At 38.9% G+C, this 10,962-nt stretch overlaps 2 protein-coding genes across 2 annotated transcripts; one reads left to right on the forward strand and one right to left on the reverse strand.

Moving 5' to 3' along the window:
• Positions 1–518: 518 nt before the first annotated feature.
• LOC134463197 (transcription factor HES-5-like) lies at positions 519–1,367 on the reverse strand. The gene is made up of 2 exons (XM_063216428.1): positions 1,283–1,367; positions 519–1,170 (listed from the first exon to the last, which is right to left on the reverse strand). The coding sequence occupies exons 1-2, from the start codon at positions 1,343–1,345 to the stop codon at positions 745–747; spliced, it is 489 nt and encodes a 162-aa protein (XP_063072498.1). The 5' UTR covers positions 1,346–1,367; the 3' UTR covers positions 519–744.
• Positions 1,368–3,266: 1,899 nt separating this feature from the next.
• Positions 3,267–5,247, forward strand: LOC134463198 (complement C1q-like protein 4). Its single transcript, XM_063216429.1, has 3 exons — positions 3,267–3,530; positions 4,199–4,321; positions 4,416–5,247. Exons 1-3 carry the CDS (start codon positions 3,269–3,271, stop codon positions 4,694–4,696), a joined length of 666 nt encoding a protein of 221 aa, XP_063072499.1. The 5' UTR covers positions 3,267–3,268; the 3' UTR covers positions 4,697–5,247.
• Positions 5,248–10,962: the final 5,715 nt, after the last annotated feature.

A 10,962-nucleotide genomic window follows, 5' to 3' on the forward strand; every position in this document is an offset into this window, starting at 1 on the left:
AGAAAGTCAAGTTTATCTCATATACCTGAGATCTTAGTATGGAATTCAATCATTACGAAAGGAAGCTTTACAACAAGCTCATACACAAAAAGTAAAACTGACAATTAGACATTTTGTCAAGGCAAATAATGTCAACATAATAATGTTGATAACTTCTGTCCTCTTATAAGACATTAATGTTGCTGTCCTTTCTTTTAAAATAACGAGTGAAGAAATAATCACAGTTACAGTAAATGAAAATAATTCAATTCAACGAATTGCTAATTAAAAAAATACTGAAGGAAAGGATGCTTTACAACAAGCTCATAAACAAAAAGTAATTTGAATGGACAATTAAACATAGCCTATATTGTCAAGGCAAATAATGTCAACATAATAATGTTAATAAATTTTGTCCTCTTAAAAGTCATTTCTTTTAAAATAACAAGCATAGAAGAAATAATCACAGTTAAATGAAAATAATTCAATTCAATGAATTGATATTAAAAATACCAATTAAAAAGTTTCATTTTGAAACAAGTAACTTCAGAAAAAGACCCTTAGGTCAAGTAGAAGAGAAAATTCTATCTTCCATGGAAGTCAGATGAGTTTTGGTCTTCACAGAAGACAATAATTGGCAGAAGAAAATGCAAAAGAATACTTTTCTTCTTGAAAAAAAAATCTTCTATGAAATGAACAATTGTCCTTGAGATTGCATCTTCAACTTCAACCAGTATGGTCAGGTGTCAGTCTGGATGCAGTGCTCTACCATGGCCTCCAGGGGCTGCTCTTTGACGGCTCTGGTTTCGTATCTTTCCCCAGAACAGTGGAGTGGAAGTCGTGGTGGACCATCTCCCCTCTGCGGACATCACTGGGTGATTGCAGGAATGTCTGCAACTGGGTCAGCAGTTTGGCACGGGACTGTGGGTTCAAGGGGTCCCTGGACAGGAAGTGAATGGTCTCTTCAGCACACCTTGAGTAACCTTGGCTGGCCGCGTTCGAAACAGATGGGGAATTCTTTTGCTGGAGATGTTGTCTCAGGAGGCAGACGGTCATCTCCAGGATGTCGGCTTTCTCCAGCTTGGACTCGGGCTGCTGGTTCTGGAGCTGTGGACCCAGGAGAGCCTTGAGTTCCTCGATGCTGTTGTTGATGCGATCTCTGCGCAGCTTCTCCACAATCGGTTTCCTCACCTTTAAAAAAAAAAGCCTGACATTAGTTCAATTGTTCTGAATTAGGCTGTTTTACAGTGTCAAATTGATTAATAAACTTAAAAACAAGTTTGAAAGTAGTTTCGATATTTACCTTGTGGGGGAGACTCATGTAGTCCTTTGGGTGATCTGCTGTAGTGGTGATTGTAGGAGCCATAGCTGCAGCTGTAGTAGATCTCTATTGCTCTGCAGAGTGAGTGTGATCAGCACTGGCTTCATGTCCCCTATTTATACTCCCAAATCTCCATGTGAATGTGTGGGTCTTGGGCTGGTTGGAGTTTCTCACAGTCAGCAGCCAATGGCTGAGCTGCAGAGGACAATGGGGAGTGTGGAGCTGCCACATGCTGGATTCTCCCATTGCTGGGGGACAATGGTCAAGGCTCAGGGGAACAGGTGCTGGGTTTGGGGTGATGCAGAGAGACCCACAGAGCCAATGGGAGGATGTGGGAAACCACTGACCCTGAGAGGAGACTTAATCTGCTGCCTAATACTGGGGTCAGGCATTGCCCACACAAGTTATGGCACATGCCATACATACACCACCACTGCACACACTGAGACAGCTTAAAGCCCCTTAATAGTAGTAGTAGTAATAATAATAATAATAATAATAGTAGTAATAATAATAATAATAATAATAATGATAATAATAATAATAATAATAATAATGATAATAATAATACAAAAATAAAACAACACGAATAATAATAATAATACAATGAATTATTTCTACTGAGATACATTATTTCATGTCGGTGGTGAGTGACACCTCATCCAGGGGATCTCAACCCCTCTGTTCTTCCCCACCTTAAAGTATGACTCATCACCAAGTCATTATTTCATTAAAGCAACGTGTGCCATTTCCCCTGTGGATGGGTCAAGTTCTCCGCTGGGACTATTGATGCTTGTGACCAAACTACTGAGAGTCTCCTCTCCGAGCTTTCCCACACTCTGCCCATTGACAAGAGGCTCCAGTGAACAATAGAAGTGTGCCTTGTTCATCGCAGGCCATCTGGAGGGCCAGCCTAATGAGGGAGGGCCTCAGGCTTAAATACGTCACTGATGACATGTTTTTAGTTTTGTCAAGTTATACTGACAATTTAAAGAAGAAACTGGGGGGAAAAAGGAATCTAACTTCAAACAGAAAATAATTGAGTTTGTAGTGAATGTTTTAAATTCTTGTGTTTCACAAAGCAAAGTTTGCCCAACAAATAGTCCAAACGAATCACATCTGAGCATCTACACGTATGGCCAATGGAAGGCCTGTGACAAAGTCCACTTTCACAATCAGCCCATTCTCATCAAGCCAATACTTTATACCAGCCTGATCTCAACAGACTTTTGTGAAATGAACACCCCTGAGACATGAAATCTGTGGCAGTTCCTCTGATTTTGCCAAAAGTGTTTTTTGTGATGGATTCATTTAAGTGACATCTATTTGTTTCCACATGTTAAGTCTATCATTAGAAAACGGACAAATCAGTGGTGAAATAGCCTGCCCTTTAACAAAATCATCAGAACAGATTTCGATCTCACATCTGTCCAGAAAACTGCACTGCCAAACAACACAAAAGCCAGTTCTAAGTCATGGAGAAGTAGGCCTATATAAATATGAATTTACTTAACCCATTCACACTTGGCATTATAAATTTGCTGTTGCCAGAATGGCCGTGAGCAAGTCATAGTGCATTACTGAAAGTCCTTTGTTTTGTCATTGTATTGTAGCACTGTGGTAATTAACTTTTCAATTAGGCTATTACAGTGCTCCAGGTGTAACGGCATGCGTTACTGGGGATACTGGGTGAGATAAATAATTTCATACAATTTGTAGCACACAAATCAAAATGCGTTTATTCATGTTTTCAACATGTGGAATGCCAATGTCACACAGGTATGAACAGAAAAAAGTAGACCAAGACTACAGGAGGAAGTAGGTTGATTTCACCAACCACATGTGATTTGGGTTTTCCCTAAAACAGATATGAAGTCTGGTGGCACAGGTGGCGTCTTACAAATGATAAGAGGAAGACAGACAGCATTCTTTCCACTGCGCTCACTGTATATAAAGAGCAGAGATGCCATGCACTGTACACCATCTCAGCTGTCCATGATGATGATGATGATGATGCTGATGAAGAGGGCACTGCAGCTGCTGCTCCTGCTGGTCCTCTGCTGCTCCCTGTGTGGAGCCAAGAGCCTCGGGGACGATGGAGAGACACAGGAGGAGGTCAGTTCGGTGAGGGAGAAGAGGTGTGTCGACGACGTGGAGGAACGTCTGCAGCAAGAGTTGGAAAAGGCTGTGTCCAACCTCAAGACCCAACTGGAGGAGCAAAGGAAGAGAGGTAACATGTGCCTTTTACATCAAAAACATTCATTAGGCAAATGAGTTACATTAGTGTTTAGTACATGTATCTCAACCATTCTGATGCACAGGAAGAACGGGGTATAACATCTACACTGCAAAAAAAAAAAATCTTTGCAAGCTTATTTTTCTAGTTTCAAGTAAAAACATCTAATCAATCTTATAAATAAAAATCACCTAATAACTACTGCTTTTCAACTGAAATTTAGAATTAGAAATTAGACTATTTACACTTGTTTTTGAACATTTGTCCATGGGGCAAGATATTTTTACTTGGAGATATTTTTTGACTTGTTGTAAGATAAATAATCAAGTAAAAATATCTTGCCCCATGGAGAAATGTTCTAAAACAGTTAAAAAGGACTTAAATAAATAATAAATAAATAAATATAAATAAATAAATAAATATAAAACTGGCTACATGTGTTTACTTGAAACTAGAAAATAAGCTTGCTTAGATTTCATTTTTTAATAACTTAAACATGTACAGTGTGTCCAATCATCTCTCTCTCTCTCTCTCTCTCTCTCTCTCTCTCTCTCTCTCTCTCTCTCTCTCTCTCTCTCTCTCTCTCTCTCTCTCTCTCTCTCTCTCCCTGTCCCTTCCTATTTCCGCCTTCTCCTTTCTTCTCTCTTGGTATGCACAAACAGAAAGAGTAGCATTCGGGGCATCATTGGGAAGCAAGGGGGGAACTGGTCCCCATAATGCTGGCGTCACTCTGGTCTACACAAATGTCTTCGCCAACGCTGGAGAAGCATACAATCCAAAAACAGGTGCAATGAGTTTCTCTATCGCAGGTAACACTTGTTTGACAGTATTTAAGCTTTATCTACTCACACTCGTGTTGCACTGCTGCCTGTGTCACAGGTATCTTCACAGCACCCTTGAAAGGAGTCTACTACTTCAGCTTCTCCGGCCATCATCTTTCCTCAAGGTCCATGGGCCTCCAGCTGATGAAGAACGGTGTGCAAACGGTGACGGTGTACAACCATGCGGCAGGAAACAGATATGAGACGGCCACCAACGGGATGAACCTGCTGCTGGAGAAAGGGGACCAGGTGTACATGAGGCTCCGAGAACACACCTGGATCATGGATAACATCAACGACCATTCCACTTTTGTTGGCCATTTGCTGTTTCCCTTGTGAAACAAACATCTGTCTCTGTTTTCTTGGCTTCTGACGTGTATATGCCATTAAACTCTATTCAGTATAATGCAGAGGGACCACAATGCAGAGGGACTGACAGATCATAAAATAAATCACATACTGTAGTATGCATGATGTCATCCTTCTCATATTGTTTCCTTGCAATACTTCAGGTGGTGGTTGTTGAGCTAAATATCAATTCATTCCATATTGTTTCTTTGCAATACTTCAGGTGGTGGTTGTTGAGCTAAATATCAATTCATTCCATATTGTTTCTTTGCAATATTTCAGGTGGTGGCCGCATCACCACCTAGGTGTGCATTATTTTTCCTGTTATACGCACACCGTGTCGTCAATTATCCCTTACTTGTTTCTTTGCAATACTTGGTGGTTGTTGAGCTAAATACCAATTAATTCCTGCATATATACACACTCTTTTCCATTGAAATGGCAACTCATGTAAAAACACGTCATTTTTATGAGGTGTTGTACAATGTTTGGCATCCTTCATGCAATGTGCATCTTTTTTCCCTGAGGACTGTTAATTGTTTTCTATCGTTCAATAAAATATGTTGTGTGAAAACAACAGATCACATCATTGTTTAACCTTTCATTGACCATTGTAAGTCCAATAAAATTAATAGAAAAATATGTTGTATTATATTTATATTTTATCCAAAGTGACTTACAGGAGATGAATAAAAACATACAATGCAGGGGGAGAATACAGAATACACAGGCATAAGCAGGCTCTTGCAGCAAGAGAAGAGAAGTGTCTTCACATTTGAAGGTTGAATGCCTTCGCCTACTAAAAGAAATTCGAAGGTAACACTTTACAATAACGTCCTATTCACAGCTTTATAAACACTTTATAAATAATTAACTAATTATCAACAAAATGTTTACAAATGTTTATAAATGGGCAAGAAATACTATATTAACACAGCAGACACAGTGCAGTCGCAGTCCTGGAAGTTTCTCCTCCAGAGACCAGAAGGCATGAAGCCACATATAACTCACACAGTAGAAGTCGACTCCCACTCCACTGTGCAGTCATAGTTTGGTTATTACTCATTTACAAACATTTGTAAATGCTTTGTTAAATGTTAATTGTTATTAAATGTTAATACAGTGTTTATAAAGCTGTGAATACGTTAGTGTAGCACAGGACTACGTGTGATGGTTTGTTCAGAAAGGAGGATGTAACCATCCTGTTGAATGAGCTCAACCACTAACATTTCAAGTTCAAGGCAATGTTGTCATGCAATGCATGTCAGTTAATTAATAGCATTGGCATCCTTACTAAATCATGGCCATGCTTCAGTAAATTGTACTGACCAGGTACATAACGTGGGCACGACTGAATAGCAGTGAGCACACGGTTTGTTCACAGACTCAATTCGAGACCGCAATGTAGGTAAATGAGTAGAGGCAGATTATTATGAAAATTTCAAAATGTAGTTGTTAAAAGTGTAATATTTTACACAACGAGAGAGTGGAAATATAGGGGCTTGGGCCTCAGAGCCCCCTGATCTTGGGCCCCAGGGACTGGGGTGTGCTGTAGGTCAGGGGTGGGGAACCTTTTTCATTCGAAGGGCCACCTCAAATTACTCAGAGGGATGTAAAAGTCCTCCGAGCGCTGTACTGTAAACACCTACCAGGATTTCCCCCTGCACTTAAGGCTTATATTGAAGGCAGCCACTTTTAAAACAGACCTTACCTTACATAGGTCCCCTGAATATAACTTAACAGTATTACAAATGTAGCTCATTTCTAAGATTCCTTTACAAAATATGTCATATTTCATGTGAAGCTGCATAGCATTCAAATTGTCTCGGGGGTCAGATGAAACGGCCTCAAGGGCAGCAAATGCCCTCCAGACACAGGTTCCCCTCCCCTGCCGTATAGACCCACGCCTGCCGTAGACCCACGCCTGCAGTAGACCCACACATAGACCCTCGAGACACAGGTTCCCCTCCCCTGCCGTAGGTCGTGCAGCAATCCATCCTTGTAAATGAGCACACTCTCTTTTTACACGAACACACAATGTTGTAAATCGAGCACAGACTAAGTATAGGAAACCTTTCCTCATATCTGCCATTGTTATTTCCATTCATCGTGATAATTAAAATGTCACAACATTGATGTAATGTAGTAGGTGACAATTGTTAGCCTGGCTCTCGCGAGACCCCTAGTGCTTCGTGCATCTTCGTTACACTTCATGGTTGGTAACAACCATCGCATGTGAGAACCAGGTTAGACAATTGTACCATGCAACTAAAATATGAGGAACTGAAATTCTCTCCTCTCCACTGATTCTGAATATTTGACTGGAGCTGGTCAATCTTGTTCTCTTGTTCTTGTTTTCTGCTATAGCAAGAAATAACCCTGAAGTTTTTTTTAAATAGGTGCTGCCATGGTGGAGAAATGCTAGCAAGGCCGCGCCCTAGTGACGTTGTGACTAGTCAGCAATGCAAGTACTTTCTGAGTTCTCGAAAATAACTCTGTAAGCAACCCCTTGGATTCAAGAGAGAGTCTCGACTGATGCTCAAGGTGTCTTTATTTTTCTTGAAGCACAATCACCGTGGTCACCAAAGCACCGTGAAAACTGTGTTTTGGGGTATATAAAACAATACAAAACAACAAATCAACATACAGAATTCACAGCACATTGTAACATTGTGTTAAATGGTTCTCTAAAAAGATCAAACATCATTCATTTACTACATTACAAACATTCACTTTGTCGGAAAGCAACCATAAGCAAACCAAGGGAGACGGGTCAAGACCAAGTCTCGAAGAGATTTGAACATAGATGAATCAGGCTAGAGAAATGCATCATTTTAGTGTCTGGCAATGCAAGTAAGCTTACTTTGTGAGTTCTCGAAAATATGGGAACTCCTTTCACTTTGTCGGAAAGCAAACAACCATAAGCAAACTAAGGGAGACGGGTCAACCATGCCGTTTGGGAAATGTTAATTGTTATGCTGCTCTTGGTCAGACCAAGTCTCGAAGAGATTTGAACGTTGATGATAATCAGGCTAGAGAAATGCGTCATTTTAGTGTCTGCTGTTGCCTATTGCATGATCAGAAAACAAGGTCCACAGACCTATCAGTCACGTGCAAGCCCTCCAAATGGTCAAATGCCCGCACCAACTTTGATGTCGTATAACTCCTGAATGGCTTAAGCACTATAAAACTTGGTAAATTTTCGTAAAATTAAGTGGGCTAAAATGTGATACCTAAATTAGGTGTAATATTTTTTGTTGTTGCCGCCATGGCAACGGTTTTCTGATAGGTACGTCTGACCAAAAATCACTGATCTAAGTCTCATCAGTGTACCATCCTTAGTGCATACTTCCCTTGATATAGTTATTTCATTACATTAGCATAACTTTACCTAATATAATATTAACTTAATGAATTATCATTAATGTATGATAATTTAATGACATCATCGAAATTTACAATCAAATAGCTACTTTTGTCTTTGGCCTACCAATGCACATTTCATCTCAATTTTATTTCTACTTTTTATTTCTCACTGCTTTTGTGTCTTATGTATATCATGCCTGCAAATTTGGTAATAATGTATCCTAGTCAGCCTGCCATCAGCAGCTAAGGTGCTTAAATAAACTTTTGATGGCATTTTTTGTTAAAAGTTGGCAACCATGCCAGAAGTTATCAGCACGGACTAAGGTTTCAGAATCACCTGGTTGCCAACATGGAACTTGACCTTTAAGGTCAAATCTGAAGGTCAAAAGGTCAAACACGGTCAAATAACAGTGTTATTTAGTTAAAAATTGTTACAAAGTTGTTAAAAGTGGGCAACCATGCCAGAAGTCATCAGCATGGATTAAGGATTCAGAATCAAGTTGATGCCAACACAAATTTGAAGGCAAAAAGGTCAAAAACAGGGTGTTTTCTTGCTAGTCTTTTTTGGGAACTGTATATTCATGGAATTATTTTTCAAAAGTTGGCAACCATGCCAAAAGTTATCAGCATGGGCTAAGGTTGCAGAATAACCTGGTTGCCAACTTGGAACTTGACCTTTAGGGTCAAATATGAAGGTCAAAAGGTCAACCACGGTCAAATAACAGTGTTATTTAGTTAAAAATTGTTAAAAAGATGTTGAAAGTGGGCAACCATGCCAGAAGTCATCAGCATGGACTAAGGATTCAGAATCAACTTGTTGCCAACACGGAACTTGATCTTTAGGGTCAAATTTGAAGGTCAAAAGGTCAAAACCTATGTATTTTAAGGTTAGATTTTTTGGGGGACTGTGTTCATGAAAATCTTTTTCAAAAGTTGGTAACCATGCTAGACGCCAACATGGAACTTGACCTTTAAGGTCAAATCTGAAGGTCAAAAACAATGTATTTTCTGGTTAGTCTTTTTTGGTCATCTTTATATTCATGGAATTCTTGTTTTCAAAAGTTGGCAACCATGCTAGAAGTCATCAGCATGGACTAAGGTTTCAGAATCACCTGGTTACCATACAGAACTTGACGTCTAAGGTCAAATTTGAAGGTCAAAAGGTCAACAGAGGTCAATAAAAAAATCAGGTTTTTGGTGATGTGCTTTCATAAAATACAAGTTGTTTGCATGGTACTGTATAGGCCTATTGAATAATTAGTAGGCCTATAATTTAGTATGATTTGATTTGGCTTATCTGGCCTGTCATCCTTAGACATTCGTCACAGCTCATTAGCATAAAATTTACTTAAACTTGTATTTTCACTCTGGTCATCTAAATTACTTTATTCTTCTTTGTGAAGCACATTAAGCTGCTGGTATGAAATGGGATATGCCTTGGCTCACCAGTGAATTTGCTTTGCCCCATCAATTCACAGGCTTTCCATAGAAGAAAATAATGACTTCTGTTATTTCTAATGTGTTTCAAATGGTTATAGCAATGAAGGATACTTGCTGATTTGCTATGTCATATCATGGTTAGGAAATGAAACCTACAGTAAGAGTAGATCAAGTATTGCTTTTCACTTCTCTTGATGTTCCCATAACTACTGTATAGTAGAATGTTCTGTTGCAATTTCCCAGGCTTGAGTTTTTGTGTCACCTGTCCAAAGTAACATGCTTATCTTTGGGTATTGATCGGTCTAGACATTACTTTCAATGACTTTCATGACTCCTTCAAATACATAAATATTCAGTATGTACTGACATCACATTTGAATTTTAATTATCGCTTAGATTGTTATTGAAGTAACGAAACAATATGATGAATTACATTCTTGTTATTGACCATTTGCAATAATCACTTTCATTCATACACTAATAATAAAGACTATAACTTCTAAATATACAGTCCCCTAAAGTATTGGAACAGAAAGGCAAATTTTCTTGGTTTTGTTGTTCACTAAAGACTTGGGTTTAAAGGGGCTCTAAGTAGGATTAAACGGTTCATTAATCACTATTCAGAGTCAACTAATACTTATTTGAGTCATTAGTAGGTGAAGGGTGACTCTCGCGACCACTTCCACAGTCCACTGTCAGAAAACCCCAAATGCAGCTATTGACAGCGCTGTCCGCTTCGGGAGAAACCTCATCAAAACAGTGTTTTATTTTATTTAATATTATTTAATATTATTTGTTCCAATACTTTCACTCACATAAAATGATTTAAATAATAAGAAATATCTCCTCCAGGTACTAATTATTTAATACATCATGCAAATGACATGTATTTTATGAAAGCACATCACAAAAACCCAAAACATTGTTTTTTTTTAACCTCAGTTGACCTTTTGACCTTAAAAAGTCAAGTTCTATGCTGGCAACCATGGACCATGAAACCTTTGTCCATGCTGCCAACTTCTAGCATGATTGTCAACTTCTGAAAAAGAATTCCATGGATATGAAGCCCCCCTCAAAAAGGCAAACCAGAAAATACATTGTTTTTGACATTCAAATTTGACCTTAAAGGTCAAGTTCCATGTTGACAACCAGGTGATTCTGAAACCTTAGTCTATGCTGACATCATCTAGCATGGTTGCTGACATTTGAAAAAGAATTCCATGAATATACAGTTCCCAAAATAGACTAACCAGAAAATACATTGTTTTTGACCTTTTGACCTTCAAATTTGACCCTAAAGGTCAAGTTCCGTGTTGGCAACAAGTTGATTCTGAATCCTTAGTCCATGCTGCTGACTTCTGGCATGGTTGCCCACTTTTAACATAATTTTAAACATTTTTTAACTAAATAATACTGTTATTTGACCGTGGTTGACCTTTTGACCTTCATAT

Source organism: Engraulis encrasicolus, chromosome 14, assembly GCF_034702125.1.
Source record: "Engraulis encrasicolus isolate BLACKSEA-1 chromosome 14, IST_EnEncr_1.0, whole genome shotgun sequence".
NCBI lineage: Eukaryota > Metazoa > Chordata > Actinopteri > Clupeiformes > Engraulidae > Engraulis > Engraulis encrasicolus.

Coding starts and splice junctions, on each gene's coding strand:
- LOC134463198 (XM_063216429.1), top strand. CDS start 3,269: ATGCACTGTACACCATCTCAGCTGTCCATGATGATGATGATGATGATG. Junction 3,531..4,198: donor GGAGGAGCAAAGGAAGAGAG/GTAACATGTGCC, acceptor ATGCACAAACAG/AAAGAGTAGCATTCGGGGCA. Junction 4,322..4,415: donor AGCATACAATCCAAAAACAG/GTGCAATGAGTT, acceptor CCTGTGTCACAG/GTATCTTCACAGCACCCTTG.
- LOC134463197 (XM_063216428.1), bottom strand. CDS start 1,345: ATGGCTCCTACAATCACCACTACAGCAGATCACCCAAAGGACTACATG. Junction 1,171..1,282: donor ACATGAGTCTCCCCCACAAG/GTAAATATCGAA, acceptor TTTTTTTTAAAG/GTGAGGAAACCGATTGTGGA.